Below are 25,790 nucleotides of genomic sequence, written 5' to 3' on the forward strand. Positions count from 1 at the left end.
TAACCTTATTTTAAGTCGAAAGAACATCAATAATGAAAATCTTGAGACCCTTGAATCTGTTTTAAGGGAGCAAATTAAGGAGTGGAACCCAGGAAATCGCATATAATGCGCTCGCACACAACAATTTGTATATAAGATAAGCGTATGTAGATTTACATATACGTGTGCGTGTTATATGCACTCGCACACAACAATTTGTATATAACTAGATAAGCGTATGTATATTTACATATACGCGTGCGTGAAAGTAGATATCTTTGGACTTCAATGGAGAAGAAGAGGAAGTAATTTTCTTATCAATGACAGGAACCAATCCTATTAATTTTGAGTCTGCATAGTACTTAACAACTTCAGAGGATCTGAACTCGATCCGATGGTAGTATTTAAACAAAATTTGAAATAGTCATGGTAATTATATAGTAAACACTGGACTAGACATGCAAAATTATCTATCCGCTTCTGCCTGTAGCAATCTTCCTTGCAAGTCTGTGCTTCAACAACTTCCTCCCTCTTTCTTTCTCTCTGCAATCCTTGCGAGCTTCTTCCCATGCTACCGAATCCTCCTCATCGCCATCCCCGTTGTCATAGAAACCGGCCGCCTCTGCAGTACATGTCGGTTTTTCTGCCTGTGATTGTTTTTCCTTGACGAGCTTGAATCCCATTACGAGAGCATAAAGCTCAAACCCTAAAAGCTCGGCCGGAGTCTTTGCGAACGGAGCGCAGAGAATGAAGTCTTCTGGATGGCCTGCACTTATGAGTTTCGCCATTACAGTTGATGATTTCGACATTGCTTAATTGATCAGTACTTTTGACCCCTAAGAAACGCAACCAAATCTGGGAAAGATGAGACTCTCTCTACGTACGCTCATATATATAGTACTTGTGGCCGGGTAAACCTAATTATGACTTCATATATACTACTGTACTTCGGAATCCAATCAGTTCTGAGTTTCCAAATTCAAGTTGTTTTAGGAAGGAATATATGGGCAATTAATTTGGTCCTCTCGAGGCTTCCGAATCCAAGTAGGACATAGGAGAACCGACTTTCCAAATTCAATCGGATATGGAAACATGTGCATAGAAGCGGCTAGTTAGTTTGGCACCTTAGTTTTTTTAAAAAAAATTAGTCTTAAATTCACTATAAGAAATTTGAAGAGTCTTTAATCCAAAATTTCCCTTTTATTTGGGAAGGGATATATTGCGACTCAACAAATAAAATTATAATTTGTACATTCGTACAATAAAGAGAAAAATTATCATAACTGGAGGCACCGTCCTTGCACCAAATGTGCAAAATTATTACTAACGATTTACCGTTCTTGAACCAAAGGTCCTCTCTCTCGGAAATAGGCCCGTAAACGAGCTGAATCGATTCGGTTTGGGTTCGTTAAGGTACTAGTCTGACTCGAGTTCGACTTGGGTTCGATTCGAGCTGAACAACTTGGCTCAAGTTCGGCTCGTTAAAATTTTTCGAAATTCTGGTTTGACTCGGTCGGGTTTGTTAAGGTACTAGTCTGGCTCGTTAAAGTTTTTCAAAGCTCGAGTTTGGCTTGTTAAAGTCAAATGAACTGAAACAAGCCGAACTAGGCTCGAATTGAGCTCGTCAAGGCTTGGCTCATTAAAATCAACCGAACCCAAACTCTCCTATTGATGTTATTGAATTTGAGAGAAAAATAAGTATTGAATTTATATATATAACCATGAAATTTTTTATATTTGCAAATAGAATCCTAAAGAATTATTAATTATATTTAACTATAGATTCGCGAGCCTAACGGAGCTAAATAAGATTCAGGCTCGGCTCATTTAACAAACGAGCTTAACATTGAGGCTCAAGTTTGGTTCATTTAATAGACGAATCTAACTCGAATGAACCCTTATTGAGTTGAATCTCAAACAGTTCACAAATGACCTAATTCATTTACAGCCCTACTCGGAATTGAATCCTTGTGAGGATTGTCCTGTGTTTTGGCTTACTTGGATTTAGCTGGGCAATGGGCGTATTGAATAGGTTCTGTTTTTCATCCCACTTTTGTCCTTCCCTTCTTTTTCTTTTTTTTTTTATAAGTAAATAATTATATAGAAGAATGCATTAAGGGAATGCCGCCCATATACAATAGGCTACGAGACAAAAAGGTCCTATAAACTTCCAAGAGAAAAGAAAAGCTCAAACCAATCTAAAAATTAGTGTAGGGATGCATCACATTCTCTCATGTCTCAACTAAACAAACTATTCACCAAAAAACTTTTGACTCTAAATAAAGGTTTTTTGACTCCTTCAAAGCATCTCGAATTTCTTTCCGGCCAAATGATCCACATTAAACAAAGAGGGATCAAAAACCAAACTTGCTTCCGCCTCTTTCCAACTTTTGCATCTCTCCAAGCGATTAAGAGTTCCATCACACTCCTCGACATGACCCATTGCATAGCAAACCAAGAAAGAACCATAGTCCAAAGCTCCTAAGCCACCCGGCAATGAAAGAGGAGACGATCAACCGATTCCGCATCCCTTTTGCACATACAACACCAATTGACAATGATTCCCTTTTGCACATACAACACCAATTGACAATGATTCTCTGCCTTCGGATCAAATTATCAATGGTAAGAATCTTGCCCTGAGACGCACACCAAACAAAAAAACTCACATTTAAAGCCGCATTCGTCTTCTAGATTGCTTTCTAAGGAAAAGAAGAAGTACCCCTTCCAAAAAAAGATTGATAATGGGATTTCACCCGAAAAGAGCCATCTTTGGATAAATTCTACTGCATTTCATCATCTCCTAGTCTTTGGAGACCATACACTTTAGAAAGCAATGCCATCAAAGCCTCTTCCTCCCACTCTTTCTTTTTCTTTTTTTCTTTTTTAAACGGCGAAAAAGAAATTTTATTAACCTTTGAAAATGATACAAAGATTAATAGGACAAGAAGAGAACGAAAAGTCCAATCTGAGATCCAAACCCATAATTGGCAAGATGCCAACAGGCTACACCCAAAGGGAACAAAGCCCCAACACCTAAAGGCCTAAAAGCCCAATTAAAACAGTTAAAACAAATGGGTCGCAGCCCAAACACCCAAAAGATCTAAAAGCCCCAATAATAAGGGACAGGCCCAACAATTAAAGCCCAAATAAATATCCACTCACTCACTTCCCTTTGCAAACGGATGTCCCAAATCACAACTCTTTCATGAAAATGGAGAAAGGGGAAGTGTTTGGAGCAAGAGAAAGTCTACAAACATAATAATTTGTGCAACATTGTTACCAATGTGGCACTGTTCTGTTCCATTGGTAATTGGGTAAATTCATGTTTTTCAAATCCCACTGAAGCAATGACATTGACATATCGTGCATAATTTTTGTTGTCTTTGTATGTAGCCAATGGCAGAGCTAGGAATATAAATCATTGGGGGCACTATGAAACACATACACAGCGGAAAAATTCTGTGATAACGACGATAGGTCAATAAGAATTTTTTTGAACGAAAATACTAGTATAACTAGCATATTGTTATATAAGCTACGCATGAGTTTTTGAAATAGAGCATGATGAGTTTTCATGTTTTGAAAGCTTTGCACGATAGTTCATTGTCAATGCTTTCAAAATATCTACTCTCAAGTATGAAATCATGTTATTGCTCGTCAATAATTCACCCATTAAGTGGCATTACGTACTTTTCACATGATCGATCATAGTTGAAAATGCCCTCTCAGTAGTCAATAGTTGTAGGTTTAACAGGTTAAAGTTATTAATCGAAATCAAGAGCAAGTAAATTTACGGATAACTACTTATCAAAAAAATAAAATGATGGATAACTCTAGTCTCTTCCAAAGCTTGAACTAAAAAATGACCTTAAAAAAACTTGAACTTGACCGAAAAGAGTAATTTTAAAAACTTCAACTTAAAGAAATGCAGTGGGGGCATGTGCCTCCACTGGCTCTATTTTTTACTCTTTATTATTTATTTGCTGCTATTTTTTGACAATTTTAAATTCAGACCACTAGATTTAACCTATGTCATTTTTCGATGCAGGTTTATAAGCCTGGATCATAGTTGGCAAAATTGCACGATTATTCAATTTGTGGTTCGATGCACGATTTATTCATGAACGTACGAATCTACAGGTGAATATGGATATAAACGGTTTGATTCACTGGCAAGTCATTATTTGGTTCATGCAAGTAGAATAATTGTTGAATCCGACAAAATGTAGCCACTTTTACCTTCATTTTTGTTTTAAAAAAAAACAAGAAGTGCTAAGTTTGGAAAAGTGGCATTCCCATAAAATATTTGTTCATGATTTGTTGATTAGAATCTTATTTGGAGTATGTTGTTAATTTTTCTCTCAAACATTAAGTCCAAGATACCTTGTTCTCATGAATTTATCTATTGCTAGTTTGGTGAATATTCCGTAGTTCAGTATCACATGAGCCAATAGATTGGCTCAATGTCTTCAAAAAGATATTAGTTGAATTTACTAAACCATTATTATACAAGTAGTTGTGAATATTAATGAATATAATATCCTACCCTGAATGCAAAATGTAACAAATGGATCTCTTTAATTCGTGTATCTCCAAAATCATAGACCGCGACAAGGCTCAAAGCCTTAGACCTTCATATATACATTGTGTGGCCCGTCATCCTCGATCTTCTCCTCCGTTGTCGGCTTGATGGTTTGAGTCTTCTCCTAGCCTGCACAGTAAGCGCACGACTAAAAGACCAGGCCGGGGGTTGTCCCGGCAAGGCCCTCCGGCGTGAGGATGAGTAATGTGCAGAGAGAGTAGGCAGAAGATTATGAGAGTGAGTATGTGGTAGCATGTACCTCTCTAGGGTTACCACCGCTAGGTATTTATAGAGTCTCCATAGCTTGCTCTCCAAGCACAGGCACGTGCCTTGCGCGGATCAGGTGACATCATCATGACGCCATTGAGCAGATCTGGTAACCGCTTTTTGGGGGTGAGTTGGCACGATCCATGTGCGCCCATGATTATCTTTTGTTATAACCGCTTTTGCAAGCTGGACAACGCACAACCCAGTAGCTAGTCGCCGTCGACAGCGCCCATGCTCTGCAGGTGGCCTAACACGACCCTTGCAAATCCTGACTTACGACCGGCAGGAGGATAATTGTTGCACAAGGATCCGACGATAGATGTGGCCGAACACGGATCAGTCTTCCGCCGAGCCTGGACCGGTGTGGAACGGCGATGAACAGCAGGGACGGTAGCCGTGCTCAAAGACCGGGTTCGGCACAGATTTTGTTTGGTTCGTTCTATAGCGAACTCTCATGTTCGGCCTTCTACAATAGCCCCTCAATCTCTGCCGACGCTGAACGCAAGGTAGAGATTGGAATCGAGTCCTGGCCGAACCTACCGAATGCCTTATCATGACATCAATATGTCAAAAGTGGGATTTCGCCGAGCATGACCCATTTTTCTTTTTTGAAATGATCTCGGCCGTTGGAGGAGAACTCAAGTAGAAAGATGCCAGATGTCGCTTAATGACTGAGTACGGCTGATGGGGGGATGGCTGGCAAGCTCTGCAGGCTGTCTTTTCTTCGCCACGTGTCATGTGTTGCATGGCTAGAGGTTCGGTGATGTAATGATGGGCGGGAGTTTCAAACGTTAAACCCTAGCCCTATATAAACGACGAGGCGAGGAGAGAGAAGGGTCACGTCCTTTCTCTCTCTAGACTTCCATTGTCAGAGCTCTCTCCCTCAACCGTTCGTCTTCTGTCATTGATTCCCAGCAGCTTCAGCCCTAGATCTCATCTCAAATCCCAGGTATGAACTCGTTTCCTGCTTCTTTTTACTTTTCTTACAGTTTTCCTGGATTTTTCCCGTTTTCCTGGGTGTTTGGGGCCTTTTTGGTTCTAAGTGAACAGTACGATACCTAGAGATGAACGTACTGTTCATCTTCGTCTTCAACCTGTTCTTCCGAGCACAGATTGCTACGATGTCTTGTGCTTGGCCGACTTTAGGATTTTTCGAGCCCAGCAATGTAGACAAGCCGTGTGATATAGATAAGCCGAGTGATGTAGATAAGCCGAGCGATATAGATAAGCCGAGCCCCTGTTTCGAGTTTTAATGTCTCCCGAGCTTGAATTATGAAGAGACAATCAGGTGGGCCAATAATTTGCCGAGCGTAGAGATCCCTTGCCTTCTGGCCGACGACGAGGTTTCTCATTTGTTTCTTGTCTTTGTTAGGTCTGGCTCACCCAATCATTGTTATTTCTTCCGATTCCGAAAGCTCGGGAGACGACTCGGGGGATTTGATTATCCGAGAGTACTTGGCGAGGCACAGGCGCCGACGTCAGTCTTCTTCAATTTCTTCAGACATGTCGGGTACTGATGATTCCAATGCCGAGCGCGACTATGAGTATGGCGGATTTAACACCGAACAGAGATCACTTTCTCACCTTCTACTAAATCTGACGCCGAACTTGAGCTAGGGCCTGAGGCCGAGTCTAGGTTCAATCCTTTGGCCGAGGCTACGACGTCTTCTCAACCTAGGCCGAGCGATAATGTGTCCGAGGATAGGGAGCTTGCTGATCTTTATGAAAGAGGTCAGGTCTGTCCTTACGCTCACTACTTTAGCGGACAGCCCCACGAATACGCAGACTTCTGCCGAACGTACAACATTCCTGATGACGTCGTTGTCAGTCAGGTGGCCAGAAACCGTATTAGAGATAAGGTAGAACACCGTCCCGAGCACATAACGGTTCCCCTTATGGCTATATGTGAAGCTGGCCTCAGGTTTCCTCTTCACCCGTTCTTGAGAGAGCTGCTAGCTAAGTTCGGGCTTGTTCCTCACTATTTCGCTATCAACAGTTTTAGGATAGTGATGGCCGTGATAAAATTGAAAGAACTCCATAACCTTGAATTCAACGTGGCCGACATCTTTCATACGTACATCATGTCCAGGCACGGCAAGACCGACCGTAGGTACTTGTCGACGCGTGGTGGCAAGGAGCCACTGATAGACTGGCTTCCTGATACCGATAAATGGGCTAACTTCTATGTTGAAGTTAGCGGTAATTATGAATTTGGCGATCAAGCGACGCGGTTGTTCTCGGTGCCGAAGATAAAGGATTTTCGAGGTTATGTTATTTTTCATTTCGCCGAACGTATTTTCTCTTTTTGACACAGCCCCTGGCAGTTGTCTGGCTATCAACCTTTCGCAGATCATCGGTCAATCACAAAGCGACAACAAGACTTGGCCGACGATAAGAATGTTGAGACGTTGAAGGCCCAGATCTGTCGTGACGCGCCGACGTTATTGGGTTACGATCCTTCATACAAGGGGAAGTTGAAGAGGAGAGAGAAGGGAGCGAGGCCGAGCAAGGAGGTTGGAGGAAAAAAGGTTGACAAGCCGATCACGAAGGCGAAGGCACCGAGGGTCAAATTCCCAACTTTGAAGAAGTCAGCGGACTTCTGGTTTCAAGAGAGCCAACCATCATTTTTCCCAGGTTTAGACGTTTCTCCTCTGCAAACTCTTATTCCTTCATTTGCCGAAGATATGGGCAAGAGAAATGTCGTACAAATGAATCTCAGAGATGGGGTCTTGGCTTGACAAAAGGAAGCTGCTGCCGCCGAGCCTGCTTCCAAGAAACAAAAGACTGCTCCAGCAAACATCTCGAATCGGCCGCCGACGCCGACCCCAAGAGAGAAGGACCAGACTGAGTCTTCTGCCGCAGGTGGGTCGAAGGTTGCAGACAGATCTGAAGACTCTGGCGGCCGAGCAATGGTGCCTGAGTTTGCTCCTTCGTACGCGACGTCCGAGGGGCGAATTATCTCGGTAAATGATAGTGTTAAGCTGGAGCCTGGTTTAGCCCCAACCATGCTCCAAGGTCTTGCTTTGCCAAACGACATGGCAAAGGTTCCGGATGAGCTCTTGCCGAGCCTGGTTCATGCCGGTGCCTATGTAGTTCAGGTATAAATCCGATCCCAGCTTTTTCCGTGTTTCTTCCATTTTGAGGACATTTGTGAGTTTCGTGTTCCTGACATTATGCAGGCTGGCCAAGCTGTCCTTCGTGCTTCTCAGAAAGCCGAGCTCTTGACGGCTGAACGGAGTCTCTTCTATGACGATCTCAAGGCCGAGCGTGAAAAATCTCGAAGTTACAAGGGGAGTTTGAAAATGGCGAAGGCTCAAATTGCCGAACTAGAGAAGGAGAAGGAAGAGATGGCCGATAGACTGAAGAAGGCCGAGCGTGAAATGGGTCAGGTGTTGAGGCGAGAGAAGAGGAAGCTGAAGGAGGTGGACGAGAAAGCTTATCAAGCTGGGTACGACCGTGCTGGTCTCGAGTACGTGAGGGAAGCTAGGTCAATGGTGAATGATGAAGTCAAGGCGAGGGTCCCGATCGCGTACCGAGCGGGTTATAAAGCTGGTGTGAAGGCTGTTGGTGAGGCGATGAAGATAGAGCCTGATTTGTCCATAATTCCAGCGGCGGTTGTTCCCGAGCTCAAACTTCCTTATACTGCTGAGGAGTGTGAGCCTCTTCCTCCCGAGGAGTTCCCAAACAGTGATGATGAAGTTAAAGATCTTACACAGGCCGATGCTGATGGTCTAGGGGGCTCTGGTGGGGGGAAGGTGGCTGAGGACACCCAGTAGCCGACTCCGGATGTGGGGAAAGCTTCAGAGACTGCTGCCGAGGCTGATGCTGCAATGGCTGAGAAGGATGCTTTTTAAGCTTGAGTTGTTTTTATGTTTTAGAAACTTTTGGGTTTGGACGGCTCCGACTTTAGAGTTTATTGTTTCAGTTGTATTGAATGGTTTTACTATGATGTACCTCCAGTTGATGTTTTTTCAGCATTTGTGTTTTTCCCTTCGGATGAATAGATGTGTAGTTTCTTCTTGCAAAGAATTTGTTTGAATGTCTTCATGTCTTGAAAGATTTTGGCTATCTTTGCTTACATGGTGAATATCCGTAGCCCCCACTTTGGTCTGGGTTCGGTCTTGGGGTAGGAATGTTTAACCAAGTGTCGAGCAGGCTGTGTTTACTGCCGAGCCTGGACCAAAGTAGTAAAATTTAGAGTTGACCGAGCGTGATGTTCTTCGGCTAATTTTCTGTTCTGTGAATGATGCCAACGTTAGCTGCTGATGGTGGGGTATTTGTTTCTGCGGTTTAGTGCTCGGCCTAGGTGCCAGCCCTCAGGAGAGGTTGTGGGGTGTTGTAATGTTTGTGGGTGGTTTGCTCACCAAAATGTGAGTGTAACCGGGCTGTGACCGACCTTATTGTCTTGCCAAGCCGAACCGGAGCCCAAGTTCCAGCCATATTGTGTGACTTTTGGGCTCGGTGGACCTGATGTCCGTTTTGCTTCTTTGGGCAATAATAGTGGCCGAAGCAGAGGCATAGGAGCCGTTTGTGGTTGTCACCGAGGTCAACGTTTGTGGTTGGCAAAGTAAGCCGAGGTAAAAAAATGTAAAGTAAATGAAAAGAAGTTTTGGAAATGTATATGACGAATGCCAGAAAATTTCTTTGATTTCACGAACATGAAGTACAGGTTGAAATGTAAAGACATGGGCCGAAGCCGATTAAGAAAAATACGATAGGCAGTTGCCGAACATGAAGCACACTGTTAAAGTTTTGGCTACATGTATGCCTTCTTAAGGTTCTGTGCATTCCATGGGTTGGTAAGAACTTTCCCATTCATGTCTTCCAGCAAGTAGGCACCTTCACTAGCGATCTTGACAATGCGAAAGGGACCCTCCCAGTTGGGTTTGAACTTTTGCTTCTTGCTAGCTTGCACCACCTTTCGCCAAACCAAGTCCTCTGGTTTGAAGGTCTTGGTTCGAACACTTTGGTTGTAGCTTCTTGCAACTTGTTGTTGGTATTCAGCGAGCTTTAGCTGAGCGTCGTCGCGCTTTTCTTCTGCCAAAATCAATTCTTGTTCTACTGCCTCTTCATTAGTCTTTGGATCAAAATTCTCAGTCTTCAGAGTGGGGAACTTGAACTCCAGTGGGATTACTGCCTCCATGCTGAATGCCATTGAAAAAGGGGTTTGGCCAGTTGAGCGCCGGGGTGTAGAACGGTAAGCCCAGAGGACACGTGGTAATTCTTCAGCCCATTTTCCTCTCTTGGAGTTCAGTCGTTGCTTAATACCGGCGCAGACAGTCTTGTTTGTAGCCTCGGCTTGTCCGTTCCCTTGGGGGTATGCTGGTGTGGAGTTGAAGAAGCGTATCCCAAATTCCTCACAGAGGCTGGTTAGGTCTTTACCGACAAATTGGCTTCCATTGTCTGATACGATGGCGTACGGAACTCCGAATCTGGTTACAATGTTTTGCCAGACGAATCTGCGAACGTCAGCTTCTGTGATTGTCACAAGAGGCTCGGCCTCTACCCATTTAGAGAAGTAGTCTGTTGCGGTGATCAAAAACTTGAATCCTCCTGGAGCTATTGGTAGTTTTTCGACAATGTCGAGCCCCCATTGTGCAAAGGGCCACGGGCTGGTAATGGGAGAAAGGTTCTGGGCGGGTTGCTTTGGTATGGGGGAAAACAGCTGGCACGGTCGGCATTTGCGGACAACTTCTTCGCTGTCTTTCTTCATGTTCTTCCAAAAGTAGTCTTGGCTCATGGCACGTTGACAAAGGGAGCGGCCGCCAGAGTGGCAGCCGCAGCTGCCAGAATGAAGTTCTGTCAGGATTTCGGGCACTTTAGTGGGGTGGACAACGAAGAGATACGGTCCGGAGATGGATTTCCTGTATAAGTGGCCGCTTTCAGAAAGCCAGTAGTAAACAGCCTTGTTCCTCACACGGTAGGCCTCCTTCTTGTCTGTGGGTAGGGTGTCGTGCTTTAGGAACGCAACGATCTCGTCCATCCAGCTGGGACCGAGTTCAACATTGAGTACCTCTGGAGTGGGCTCAAAAGACGGGCGGCCAATGCTGCCAAAGTTGATAGTTCGGAATCCTGAAGCTTTGGAAGCTGAGGTAAGGCTAGCGAGTGCGTCGGCATGCGCGTTGTGTTCGCGGTTGATCTGCTCAATTTTGAAATTGGGGAAGTTGGTGATTAGTTCGGCTACAGTTGCCTGGTATTTTGACTTCCGCGGATCCCGAGCCTCATAGTCCCCAAGTACTTGGTTAACTATGAGTTGGGAGTCACAGAAAACGACAAGGTTGGAGATTTTCATGGCAACGGCAGAGCGTAAGCCAGCTAGGAGCGCTTCATATTCGGCTTCGTTGTTGGTGGCGGGGAAGTCGATACTGATAGCACTTTCGCGTAGTGTTCCACAGGGGGAGACTAGGACGACCCCGGCCCCTGCTCCGTTGCTGTTTGATGCTCCGTCAACATGCAAACGCCATATGTCGCCTTGGAAAAGGTGCCAAGGTGCTGGTGACAATTGATGCTCGGCGACGGTTTGTGTTGGGATGGGTATGTTGAGGAGTTCAGTGTCTGCTGGAGTAAGCTCAGCAATGAAATCTGCAAGAACCTGTCCTTTGATTACCGTTCGTGGTTCGAAACGGATATCAAAGTTTGCTAGCTCAACTGCCCACTTGGAGACCCTGTTAGACAGATCCGCCTTTTGAAAGAGAGCTTTGAGGGGGTGCTCTGTTAAGACGACGATAGAGTGTGATTGGAAGTACGGCAGGAGCTTTTTGGCCGCTGAGACGAGGGCAAGGGCTAACTTTTCAAGTGGTAGGTAGCGAGTTTGAGCTGGAAGGAGTGTCTTGCTTGTGAAATAGATGGGCATGTCATTGGCACCTTCCCGTCATACAAGTGCAGAACTGGTTGCATGGGCGGACACGGCGAGATAGAGATAAAGAGTTTCGAACTCTTTAGGTTTTACCAACAGCGGTGCCGATTTTAGATAGTCTTTTAGGTCGGCAAAGGCTGAGTTACAATCCGGGGTCCATTCAAAGCTGCGTCGGCTTTTGCCCTTCAAGGCGTGGAAGAATGCGTGGCATTTGTCGGAGGATTTGCTGATGAATCGGTTGAGAGCCGCTGCCATCCCGGTGAGTCTTTGAACTTCCTTGATCGTCCTGGGTGGGCACAAATCGTGAACAGCTTTGATTTGGCTGGGGTCGGCCTCGATACCTCTTCGAGTGACCAGGTGTCCGAGAAATTTCCCGGCGCTTACCCCGAACGCACATTTTTCAGGATTCAGCCGTAGCTTGTGTAGCTTGAGAATTTCAAAAACTTCGGCCAAGTCTCGCAGGTGGTGGGATTCCTTCTTGCTTTTGATGACCAGGTCATCAATGTAAGCCTCCACAGTGTGGCCGATTTGTTCTTCCAACATTTTGAATATTGCTCTGTTGAACGTTGCCCCTGAATTCTTGAGTCCAAAGGGCATGACGCGGTAGCAAAAGATGCCATATGATGTGATGAAAGCAGTTTTCTCCATGTCGTCGGGGTCCATGGCAATTTGGTGGTAGCCACGGTAGGCATCCAGAAAGCTTAGCCGAGCATGGCCTGCTGTCGCGTCCACAAGTTGATCAATCTTCGGCAGTGGGAACCAATCTTTTGGACAAGCGTCGTTGAGATTGGTATAATCCACGCAAACTCGCCATTTGCCGTTTTTATTTTTAACGACAACAGTGTTGGACAGCCATGTTGGGTACTGCACTTCTTGAATTGCATTGGCTTCCAAGAGACGCTTGACTTCTTCGACGACGGCGTCGGCGTGTTCGGCTGCAGAACGTCGTGCCTTCTGGATGACAGGTTTAGCGTCCTTCTTGATGTTGAGGGAGTGACTGATAAATTTGGGGTCGACCCCCGGCATTTCGTTGGGGGTCCAAGCAAAGACTTCGATATTTTTCTGGAGGTATTGGAACATTTCTTCGCGGTCAGCCTCGCTGATGGAAGAGCTGATGAGGAAGAATCGGGAGCCATCCTCGTTGACTGGCATTTGGACGAGGTCTTCCTCTGCTTTGTCTTCGGCTTTTTGGTCGACGTCGTCGATTTCTGCCATGTCGGGGACTTCAACCCATTGTACTTGTTTGGCTTTGGAGGAGTTGTGGACGGCAGAGACATAGCATTTTTTGGAGGCCACTTGGTCACCTCGCAAATCTTTCTGTTTTCCTGTGGTGCCGATGAAGCGAACGACCTGGTGGTAGGTAGAAGCAATGGCTTGCATTCCGTGGAGCCAGGTTCGGCCAAGAATGGCGTTGTATGGGCTTGGTGCGTTGACGACGATGAATTCGACGGTCAGGGTTTTTGAGCCAACGACGATTGGGAGGAAGATTCGGCCAAGCGGCCAGACGGGTGCGCCGTTGAAGCCGATGAGGGGTACTTCGGTAGGTTGTAGGGCTGACTCAGGTAGATCCAATTTTTTGAAAAGGTCGTAGTACATGACCTCTGCTGAACTTCCTTGATCGACAAGAATGCGTTTGACATCATGTACTCCAATTTGGACAGTTACGACGAGGGCGTCGGAGTGTGGTGTTTGCACACGTTCAAGATCGCGCTCGGTAAAAGTAATCGTCCATTTGGGTAACTCATCTGTTCGTGGACGTTTGGATCCAGGTCCAACTGCGAGTACCTGCCTGGAAGTTGATGCGCGACTAAGGTCAGCCTGAAGAGTTGATTCGAGGTCCTTTGACACGGGGTCGTGGATAACGTGTATCAGTGGGCGCTGTTCGTTGGGGTTGGGATTTGTCTGCCGGGCGGGGGTTTTTGATCGGTCAATGTATTGATCGAGATGGCCTTGGGCTGCCAGACGTTCCAACAGCGCTTTGTACGGAGCACATGCCGTTATGTAGTGGCCGAGCTCATTGTGATACGAGCACTTCTTCCTTGGATTCTGATCAGTTTGGCCGTTGTCTGTGCCGAGCTTGCCTGTCGGCCACTCGAACCATGGTTGCCTCATTATCTCTTTCAGAAAAGACCAAATTGGTTCCTTGAAGTGGGTGGTTTCGACCACGTAGTCGTGCTCCTTTGGCTGGCGCTTTTTCCCTTCCTTGATGTTATGTACCTCCTTCTTGGGCTGCGAGTGTTGGGTGATTGCAGGCGGCGGCTGAGGTGCGGCCGAGTAAAGTGGTGTGGTTGTGCTCGGGATTCCTTGGGCCGCACGGTCCGCATAAAATTCTTCGAGAGCACAGAATCTCTCTACGACACGCATTAATTCTCCCATGCCGTGTGGTGGGCGGATGGCGAGTTCGTCTAGGATCTTGCTGCTGGTTTTCAGACCGTTTTTGAAAGTGCGCGCAGCCCAATATTCATCGATTCCTGGAATTTCATTGAACAGCTGCCAGTAACGCTCGGCGTATTGTCTGAGTGTTTCGGAAGGGAGTTTTCTCATCTGAGATAAGGACTCAGGCTCTTTAGCCGTTTTGTTGCTTGTGATGAAGCGTGTGTTGAAGGCACGTTCAAGGTCGGCCAGGTTCCGTATGGATCCAGCGGGCAACTTGTTGAACCACTGGAGTCCTAGGGAGCCGAGGCTGGACGGGAACGCCTTACATTTTACTTCATCCTTTAGTGTGCAGAGCTCAATGGTCTGCCGAAAGTGGATTAGGTGAGTGTAGGCCTCGCAGGTTACTGGGTCGAACTTAGTGAATTTGGGCAGATGGAATGTTGATTCCGGTGCCGTGTTGATGACGTGGGAGGTGAAGGGAGAGACGCTGAGATCCTTTAGTTGTCTTTCAAATCCTGGGCGCGGCGGTTTGCCGTGCTCGTCAGTCTTTGTTTTCTTCGAAATCCTTTCCTGGTTTTCATTTTCTGACGCCTTCTCGGCGTCCCTGCGCCGAAGCTTGTCTCGAAGGTTCGTTGTTGTTCGGCATGGGCCGTCGATTGTTTTGTCCTTGTTAGGGCGGGTTCTGTTGTCTTCGTTCGCACCCTCGGTGCGTACGGCTTTCCTGTTTCGCCGTGCATGGTGTTCTTCATCTAGATTCTCGGGCGGAATGTTCCCTAGACGTTCAGAGACATGGGGTCTGGTCTGTGCGGAATCTCGGCTATGGTGCGAGACCGTTGTGCGAGAGAACTCCGCGCGACCAGTTCAGTACGTACTTGTAAATGACTCGGTATCCCTCGTCCTGGTCCGCTCGTGATGGCTTCTAGAACGGTGTGTTCCAGATGCGGTAGGTTGCTTGTAAAGGATAATTCCTCTGGCGTCGCCCGGAGTCGGGGTGAAGCCTAGGCGGTCTTTCACGGACCCGCATTGGCCTCCCTCGTCCTGACGTCTTTGCGGTGGTGGTGGAGGTGGTGTTCGCCTTCTTCTACCCCCTCCTCCACCAGATCTGGATGCGGCGGGGGTGGTGTCTTGCTGCATGTGCTGTTTCATTTGGGCCACCTCTGCCCTTAACGCGGCCAACTCGTTATCGCGTTCGTCGTCGCGACGTTGTAGCAAACGGATGTAGGCCGTCGTTACGTCGTCCGCGACTAGTGAGAGACCGGATCCTGGTGCGAGGGAGATGGACATGTGTCTCTCATGGGGTGTTGTGGGGATGACATTTCCGCTAGTGTCTTTGGTCCCTGAGATGGCCACATCGGTCTGATCTCCGCCCATGGTGAGCGGTTTGGTCGTTGTTTTACGGAGGAATAGAGTGTTTGGAGAACGTGAGAGCCGTTTGAATCAGAAGCGATTCACGTCGGGTTCACCAATTGTGTGGCCCGTCATCCTCGATCTTCTCTTTCGTTGTCGGCTTGATGGTTTGAGTCTTCTCCTAGCCTGCACAGTAAGCGCACGACTAAAAGACCAGGGCGGGGGTTGTCCCGGCAAGGCCCTCCGGCGTGAGGATGAGTAATGTGCAGAGAGAGTAGACAGAAGATTATGAGAGTGAGTATGTGGTAGCATGTACCTCTCTAGGGTTACCACCGCTAGGTATTTATAGAGTCTCCATAGCTTGCTCTCCAAGCACAGGCACGTGCCTTGCGCGGATCAGGTGACATCATCATGACGCCATTGAGCAGATCTAGTAACCGCTTTTTGGAGGTGAGCTGGCACGATCCATGTGCGCCCATGATTATCTTTTGTTATAACCGCTTTTGCAAGCTGGACAACGCACAACCCAGCAGCTAGTCGCCGTCGACAGCGCCCATGCTCTGCAGGTGGCCAAACACGACCCTTGCAAATCCTGACTTACGACCGGCAGGAGGATAATTGTTGCACAAGGATCCGACGATAGATGTGGCCGAACACGGATCAGTCTTCCGCCGAGCCTGGACTGGTGTGGAGCGGCGATGAACAGCAGGGACGGTAGCCGTGCTCAAAGACCGGGTTCGGCACAGATTTTGTTTGGTTCGTTCTATAGCGAACTCTCATGTTCGGCCTTCTACATACATATATGTTGCCATAAGCAAGTTTCGTACCTACAAGGCTACATAATCATTGTCAAATACGTACTTTTATTGTATTGAGGCTAAAATTCCATTTTTGCCATGAATCCTTAATATTATATGTATGTACTAGTGCTAGCCCGTGCCTACGGCACTACGCATCTCGGTTGAAAGAGGAAGGCAGTTGTGTGATTTAGGTGAAAACCATGGACACTTAACTGGGAAGTGGGAGGATGCACTGTAGCCTTTAGATCAAATGAATCTGAGCCGTTCCAACAACTTGTCCCCACACCCTTCTGTTTTATAATAGAGATTTTCCTCTTATGACCGAACCTTTTACGATTCACGGCTAGGAAAAAAGAGAAGCTATTTTGATAAATTTTATAAGGTCAAAGTCACTGCAAATTTGGCACCAAAGATGTCTGTCATTTTTGAGCAGCAATTTTGGCTTATGCGTGGAATACTGCTTTGCCATCTATTTTGTCAAATTTTAATTTTTAGCAGCCTAAATAGCTCATTGGGTGGACTTGCTCGTTTATGTCCGAGTATGAGAAAGTAGGGGAAAAGCATGGTAATCTTATGCTTTTGGCGTGGGTACCAAGAAATTAGGTTTGGACGGTGGACATTTAAGGCTATGAGACACTTTAGACTACTTTCCACCCTGTCAATCAAGTTGCAGAAAACTATTGTCTTTTCTAAGTTTGTTCACACTAATTTTTTTTTTGGGTACATGTTCACCCTATTGAAATACCAATGTTTTAGTCCCTTCCTCCTACCATGTGCGAAGTTTCTGTGCTTCACACCCATTGACTTTGCTTGACTTCCATAATCCTCCTACCATGTGGGAAGTTTCTGTGCTACACCCCCCATTGACTTTGCTTGACTTCCATAAGATATGCTACGGTATTAAATATGCTTTCGGTTTTCTGAACCTGCAATTTTGAAGTTTTAAAACATGGGAAGTTTGATCAAGTTTCAACGTACTCTTTCTATCCAGTCATGCTTCCCAGAGACAGGATCTACTCCAGGTTCAGGCCAACGAACGCCACCTAATGACAACATTCACACCACACGGATCAGTGAAACTCCGGTTGATGAAGGAAAGGGTGTGGAAACTATGTTTTCTATTAAGATTCCCATGACAAACTCAGCCCAGGTGCTTCCACTACCTCCCTCCGGTCAACATGTTTCGTTACTGGTCACTGACCGCGTCAGCACCGCAATTGCATTCCGGCCTACATCCACTTCTCAACTGACTTTGCCGAGACGATTTCTTAGAGTCAGTAAGTACATCCTTTGACGCTTATGCTATCTGGGTGTCATTTGTTTAAGCGTCTTTCTGTACTTTATCAGTCGCATCACTATTGCTCTTTCCTTCATTTCTTTTGCACTACCTCTGTCCCATATGAGTCCCTTCTAAAAGTTTCAATTTCTAAGGTGACGCGTGATAATTGCACTCAAATTCAGTTGGAAGGCATCCATTAATTCTCAACGTTGCTCCTTTATCTTTAGTTTTGAATTTTTACATAGCCATTATACGGGATAGTTTTGAAAAACTAAAAGATTTTATCGTCTGACCTTTTCAAAGAGGAGTAATTAATCGGAAAATCTCAAAATGGAAATATGGCCCAGCAATTTGGGATGCAGAAAGTGTTGTTAGGTTCATTAAGCTAGCACCCTCAGCCCTATAATTTGTGCTATTATTTGGATGTATTTTGATAGAGTTAGCTTTTTGATTGAAAGGATAGACGCAATTTCCTTTGAGCAGTCATTTAGTCTCCACACAAAAGAAAAGAAATAGCATTCTTGCTAGGTATGACGCAAACAAGAAGAAACTGCTAAGTGTGCTTACTACTGTCAGATCATCATTTCACTCTTTGTAGCCCGTTGAATTCGTGCCTAAGAATCCCTTCACCTCAACATGGTTTGCCACCAAGGAGTGTGAGTGTTGAACTTAGGCATCATAAGCGTATGCAGCTCCACCTACTGTCGACCTCCCTAAAACTATTCCAAAGCTTTGCTTTATGCGAATATGCTATTGCTAAGAGAAAGGAAAAGGCTCAAAAAATTGGTGTGATGAGTCGTGGCATGGCTTCTCCAGTACCTCTGTGGGGACAATACCAAGTACCAACATACCTTTACTATTAAACAATTACGATTGAGATTTTGTTCTCTTTAGATCATCTCATTGATTGTTAGATTGAAGGTACGCATTTTGAACTTATGGTCCACTACTAAGTAGCTAAATGAAGTTTCTTGGAGTTCCTTTGATTTATTAAGGAGAAACCTATGTTTATGTTGCTAAGTATTTTTGTATTTGTAGAGTTGATTCTTATGTTCACAGAACATTTGGCAGGGACCAAAGCCAACATAAACCTTACTGTCTACGTGCCATTGTACCAAGCTGCACTCACAGGCGATTGGGAAAAGGCCAATGAATTCATCCGTGTGCATCCATCTTCACTGTCTGCTAGGATCACAAAGGGACGGGAAACAGCTCTTCATATAGCAGCCGGAGCCAAACAGGCCAATTTTGTGGAAGAGTTGGTCAAATTGATGAATGCAAGGGATTTGGAATTGAAGAACAAATTTGATAACACGGCCCTTTGTTTCGCTGCTGCATCAGGAAACACACGAATTGCTGAGGTGATGGTAAAAAAGAACAGAGACTTACCGTCTATGAGGGGTAGTAAGGGGGTGACAGCGCTCCACATGGCTGCTTTATTAGGTCACAAAGACATGGTGTGGTTTCTCTATTCGGTGACTAAAGATGAAGATCTCACGAAAGAAGATTTCATCGGGCTACTTATTGCCTCCATCAGCTCAGATTTGTTTGGTAAGATGATAGTGTACATGCTTGCTTAATGTTTGAAGGAACATTTATGGACAACTAAGCAATCTTTTCATGCTGTTTGTAGATGTAGCCCTTCACATACTTGACCGTCAACCCCAAATGGCCATTGAGCGCGATTCAAATGGGGAGACAGCCCTTCATGTTTTAGCTCGAAAGACCTTAGCATTTTCCTGCAAAAGTGGGCTTGGGATCGGACATAGATTTAGCAACTCATGTTAGTTTCTTCATTTCTTTTGGATATTATGTCTCCATATTGATACAGTCAAAATACCTACATACATATATACACGTTAAACATTTGTAGCAAGGAAAAGATGATGAGTGATCCACTTACATATCATAAACGATTAATCGGATGTTATGATTCAAATTGCAGCTACATATATGCTCTTTCGTAGTAGACTTCTTTGGATCGCGGAAGAAGTTTTATGCATCAAAGGATTTCGGTGTAAAAAAATATTGGACATGCAACCTCTAGAGTTGCTGAAACGGCTTTGGGAACAAATAACGTGGTTGGATGATGCGCAAATTGGCAGCTTACTTAGGAGCCCTTCGCAACCAACGTTTATCGCTGCTGAGTTTGGGAACTTTGAGTTTGTTTTTGAACTCCTTCGTTCCTACCCTGACTTAATTTGGAAGGTTGATGATCAAAGCCGCAGCATTTTTCACATTGCAGTCATGCATCGCCAAGAAAAGATCTTCAACCTTATTTATGACATTGGAGCACACAAAGATTTGATTACTGCTTATAAAGATACAAACAATACCAACATGTTACACTTGGTGGCCAAGTTGGGTCCTGCCAATCGACTAAATATCGTCTCTGGCGCCGCACTTCAGATGCAACGCGAACTGCTATGGTTTAAGGTATAAAGTCTGTTTAATAAGTTCCCATTTTGTGTTATCTAACTATTTAAGAAGCACAAACACTGGACATGAGACATGGACATAACCCGATACCTATTATAATTAAGGACACATCTTTTTTAAATTAGGACATAGACAAATTAGGGGCATGTTGAACATGATTTGTGTGCGTGTGTTTGTTGTGTAAATTCCTATAAGTAAAAATACTATGTCTATCAATTAGCATAAGAAATTTAAATGATATGTAATGGTACGAATAGGTAAAACAGCAGTCACCAAATGAGTATTTGTGAACTTAAACTTCATGACACTTTTTGACCCTGGACCAGCTTTTTGAATTGTTCTCAAACCTCCTAATGTGTTCATGATGGGTTTCCAATGTGTCTCCAGCGGGCACACTGTTTACACCATATTTCACCGCATGTCGATGATCGACCGAAAGGTGGCAATTATGAGAATGCTTCCTATTTTATTATTATTAAGTATTCGTATTAATATTAGAACTAATATTAGTATTCCTTTTATTATTATTTGCATGCAGGACACTTGGCTTGCTCCTACACATGTGGAAGTTAAAAGGACACTTGTCATGCTCCTACACATTTGAAGGGAAGTGGGAAGTTATTTTGACAAGTGGAAGCAAAAGATTGAATGAAGACTAGTGGAGAAGTTAGGAAGTTATTTCCTACGTTTGTTGTTTTCTATAAATAGTCTTTTAAGACTTCATTGTAATTCCTCTCCAACAAATCAAAGTCTATCTTTATTTGTCTTAATTTTTGGCACTACTAACCCATTCGGGTTATAACTAGGAGTAGGAGTAGAATTAACTTAATTTTCTTACTTTCGATGGGGATCCGTCCTTTTTGATTGTAAATCTACCTTGGAAAAATAACAAAGTCCATTTGTTATTTTTCTTCCGTTCCACCCCACTTCACTAAACCATCAATCCACTCCGCCCAATCGATGGGTCGATTCCGTTCTTGAAGATTGGCGGGTGACGGTCTTCTTTTACGAGTCAATTCATCATCACCAAAAAATAGCATTTGATTCATTCGCCATTTCTTTTCCGGTGAAGTCCTGAAATACGGCAAGGAACCTCAAATCCGTTTGTGGAGACATGGCCGCATTCGCCCTTATTTTTGTTGTTGGCTTTGTTTCCCGAAATTTCTATCGATTTCGATTGAGGGAAAAATTGGTAAACAATTTTGGCGCTAGAAGGAGGGCATCATTACTAAATCGGAAGTAATGGTGAAATCATATGTGAAAAGAAAACCTTAAAGGTTTTTGACATTTTACGTAATAGATAAACGGCCATTTGTTGGCCAATTGGAACAGTCAGGTTCCGGATCAAATGTAAAAATAATAATTTTCAAGCTTTGCATGATGGGCTTGAAAGCAATTTATTGTTCAAAAGAAGCCGGCCAATTGTTGGCCAACTGTTTGAGGGATTTGAACCATGTCTCTGCCTTTGACAAAAAGGTTCAAAAGAGGCATTGATTTGCCTCGTAAAGAATTTGTCTTTGCTTCTTGTTAAAATTTCAGCCTTGTATGAAGGCTTGAACGAATGTGAAATGTGTCATTTGTAAAGAAGATTAAATAAACAACTGGCCATGAAGTAAATCCTTTATTTAGACCCAAATGTGAGGGTCTCCAATAAAATTTAATTTGCCATAAACATGGAGGCTTCGATAATCTTTTGTAAAAAAGGCCATTAGTGAAATTTGTCCCTAAATTGGAACAAATGTAACTGTTAATTTGGCCATTAATGTGCACGGAAAGTCTCGTTGGTAAGAAATAGTGCAGGAGACTATCATATGGCTTAATACGTTAATCCAATTTTGGATTAGTGTTAGCCTTTTTAATTCAAACATTAAATGGAGTGAAGACCTCATTCAGGTATGCATAAAGCCACTGTGATTGGCTGTGTTGCAATTGCTCCTCGACAGGCTACATGGCTTTGTTTGTTTCGAATATGAACCCAAATTAGAGGGTTCATTATAAACAAATGTAAGAGATGAAAAATTCTAGCCTAATACAGAGGCTACACTAATTTATGTGTTTAAAGAATGTCATCCAATAGGAAGATTAACCTTATTAAGTGGGACAATCTGTGAATTCTTGGCATCATTGAAAGGCTATACCCATGAGTCTTGGGGGGCAAAATTTGTCCCTCTTTTCGATGATGAATTTGGGGGGCAGAAATTCAACTTTGGATATATGGCAACAATTGGTTTGGTTGCTTGGTCTAGTCGACTTTGAACACTTTGCAGTCGATAATGGACATGTAGAGACTTGTAATTTTGGGCGCCACCTGTGTTCCTAAAGGCCTTCATAGTTTATGATTTTCAACTGTTTTAAAAAGAGGCCATGGTTCATCGTTGGCGACTGGAAAATTTTCAAAGGTCTTGCTGGCATCTATGTCTCCTTCATCCAGATTTTAGTAAGGATGATTGAAATGAGAATTAGGCCTCTTTTGATATCGAGTTTGCAAGGGGGGCAAACTCATCTTTAGAAGAGCCAATTAGGGGCTCGAAAATTTGAAACTCAAGCAAGTCGAATCATGAAAATAGTCATTCGACTAGAGTTTTTCAATTTAGACCATAGATGGTCGACGTAGAAAATGATCCTCCCATTCCTCCGTACTGGTTAAGAAGAGTAATGGTGAAAATTTAACCATGGAGAATGTTTTCAGCCAAACATGGCTATAAATACTCTGCGTATTGATTTCTGTCGATCAATATACATTTTTGGAGGACACGGAAAATTAGTTTTTGATGGAGTTGGCTAATAGATGTTGGTATTTGGTATTAATGCATATATATAGTAGCCAACGTGTGAAGCCAAATGATGCCAATTAATTGGCTGTTGTTTGTGACTTTAAAGTTCATTATTGTGGGGATTAGGCAAGGCTCATGGCATATGCGTAGTGCTCTGATCGACTAACCATGTTTCGACGTTCCCGGTTTCCTTCCTGTAGGAATCAAAGCCTAAGGGAAACTAATCGACTGAGGCATGCCACCATTCGACGGTGGTTATTAAGCCTTGAAGGCTTTATTGTACTAGTTGAAAAGTGAAAATGTTGTGTAAAAATTTATCTAAAACTCTTCGAAAGTTGGGGGCATAAATGTTTTCACTGTAAAAGGTTATTACTTGCTTTTGGCCCTTACTCTTGTTTCAACTTTGTTTTCCGAAATCTCGGATGAATTCGATAGAGGGAATGTTTGTCGTTTGCTACGAGCGTGTTTTGGCCTTTTCTTTATTGAAAGAATCTCAACTCCCATAATTTGATCAAGGGGAATGTTTGTCGTTTGCTACGCGCGTGTTTTGGCCTTTTCTTTATCAAATGTTGGGGGAGAAATTAAGTAAACAAATGCTTGTGCTTGATTAAGGCTCATGGCATAAATCCTTTTATCGATATGCCATTCGTAGAGTTTTGATATATAGGCCTTTATTCGATAGGCCACGTATGTCCAACATGATCTGTTTCTGGTATCAATTGATTGCCCAATTGAGTTGGAGGGCATAAATGTTTACACCATAAAGAGTTATTACCCGTCGATATCGACAGAGGGGTGATTTAAAACTAGTGAAATTATTCACTTGGGTTACGTTAGCTCTTCACCCAAATGAATAAGGGGGGCATTGTTTACACCATATTTCACCGCATGTCGATGATCGACCGAAAGGTGGCAATTATGAGAATGCTTCCTATTTTATTATTATTAAGTATTCGTATTAATATTAGAACTAATATTAGTATTCCTTTTATTATTATTTGCATGCAGGACACTTGGCTTGCTCCTACACATGTGGAAGTTAAAAGGACACTTGTCATGCTCCTACACATTTGAAGGGAAGTGGGAAGTTATTTTGACAAGTGGAAGCAAAAGATTGAATGAAGACTAGTGGAGAAGTTAGGAAGTTATTTCCTACGTTTGTTGTTTTCTATAAATAGTCTTTTAAGACTTCATTGTAATTCCTCTCCAACAAATCAAAGTCTATCTTTATTTGTCTTAATTTTTGGCACTACTAACCCATTCGGGTTATAACTAGGAGTAGGAGTAGAATTAACTTAATTTTCTTACTTTCGATGGGGATCCGTCCTTTTTGATTGTAAATCTACCTTGGAAAAATAACAAAGTCCATTTGTTATTTTTCTTCCGTTCCACCCCACTTCACTAAACCATCAATCCACTCCGCCCAATCGATGGGTCGATTCCGTTCTTGAAGATTGGCGGGTGACGGTCTTCTTTTACGAGTCAATTCATCATCACCAAAAAATAGCATTTGATTCATTCGCCATTTCTTTTCCGGTGAAGTCCTGAAATACGGCAAGGAACCTCAAATCCGTTTGTGGAGACATGGCCGCATTCGCCCTTATTTTTGTTGTTGGCTTTGTTTCCCGAAATTTCTATCGATTTCGATTGAGGGAAAAATTGGTAAACACACACCCAGGCGTATCACGGATGTATTAGACGCCTGCGTGACTGGTAGATGCGTTTATGCATCTTAATTTAAAGAATATTATGCATATTTGCTTACCTAACTTCTATATTCTTTTCTATATTCGAAGGAAGTGGAGAAGAATGTCCAACCGTCATACAAGGACATGAGGGACACGAATGGTCGAACGCCTCGAATGTTGTTTACTGAGGAGCACAAGGGTTTAGTGAATGCTGGGGAAAGGTGGATGAAGGACACTGCCACATCATGCATGCTTGTTGCTGCACTTATCACGACTGTAATGTTTGCCGCGATTTTTACAGTTCCTGGAGGCAATAACGATGAGGGCACCCCAATCTTCCTTCACACGAAGCCATTTGTTGTCTTCACTGTAACGGATGCCTTTGCGTTATTCTCCTCAGTTACTTCCATACTAATGTTCTTGTCGATCCTCACTTCCCGGTATGGAGAAGAAGATTTTCTTGAGACGTTACCGAAGAGATTGATTATTGGGCTTACAACACTCTTCTTGTCCATTGCATCTATGCTTATAGCTTTTACTGCAACTTTTGTCATTGTTCTGTCCCATAAATTGACATGGTTTGTTATCCCAGTGGCACTAACAGCTTGTGTACCTGTAACCTTATTTGCATTTTTGCAGTTCCCACTTTTGGCTGATACAATTCATTCTAGTTACGGGTCTGGAATTTTCGCTCGTCGAGATATTGATATGCTTTACTAGGAGAATTTATTCAGTTCAATTTAATTATTCTTGATGTCAATAATTAGGCTATGACATTTCCCATATGTCGAAGGCAAAGATTTTTGTTGCCAAGATAGCAATGTATTCGTAATGTAATTGTTATGCTTTACTAGAAGAACTTATTGAATGGAATCAAAATACTATTGATGTCAAGCAAATAATTTGTTTATTTGAGGAGCTATGACATTTCAATGCTGACTGTTTTTTTTTTTTTTTTTTTTAAACCTTTCGCAGCTCTCTAATTCTCAGAAGGTAAGTCATGATCTCACCACTTTTTCCATAGCGTAACTACTGATTATTAGAGCATTTACAATGGTCTAACCAAAATTAGATAACCAAAAATTGCCGCATCACCTTTTGATTATCCATTTAAGATATTGTTAAGGTTAACAATGTAGAAGTTTACAATGACATAATTAAAATTAGATGATCAAAACTTGTCAAATCACATTTTCAAACTACAAAAAACTAAAAATTGTGATAATAAATCGAATACTTTTTTTGAAAAAAAAAAACAGTTTTTCAAAGAAAAAATAGTGAAAAAACAATTTTTGAAAAAACAGTTTATGTTGAAAAACATTTTTTTTTTAAAAAAAAACTGTGTTTGGAAAAAAAAAACAATTTATGTTAAAAATAGTTTTTGTGTAAACAGTTTTCGA

The 25,790-nt window shown here is 43.4% G+C and overlaps 1 protein-coding gene across 1 annotated transcript; it reads left to right on the forward strand.

Moving 5' to 3' along the window:
• Positions 1-4,105: 4,105 nt before the first annotated feature.
• Positions 4,106-25,300, forward strand: LOC131313433 (ankyrin repeat-containing protein ITN1-like). The gene is made up of 6 exons (XM_058341734.1): positions 4,106-4,122; positions 17,202-17,487; positions 18,549-19,040; positions 19,123-19,272; positions 19,435-19,925; positions 24,499-25,300. The coding sequence occupies exons 2-6, from the start codon at positions 17,322-17,324 to the stop codon at positions 25,108-25,110; spliced, it is 1,911 nt and encodes a 636-aa protein (XP_058197717.1). The 5' UTR covers positions 4,106-4,122; positions 17,202-17,321; the 3' UTR covers positions 25,111-25,300.
• Positions 25,301-25,790: the final 490 nt, after the last annotated feature.

Source organism: Rhododendron vialii, chromosome 13a (assembly GCF_030253575.1).
Source record: "Rhododendron vialii isolate Sample 1 chromosome 13a, ASM3025357v1".
NCBI lineage: Eukaryota > Viridiplantae > Streptophyta > Magnoliopsida > Ericales > Ericaceae > Rhododendron > Rhododendron vialii.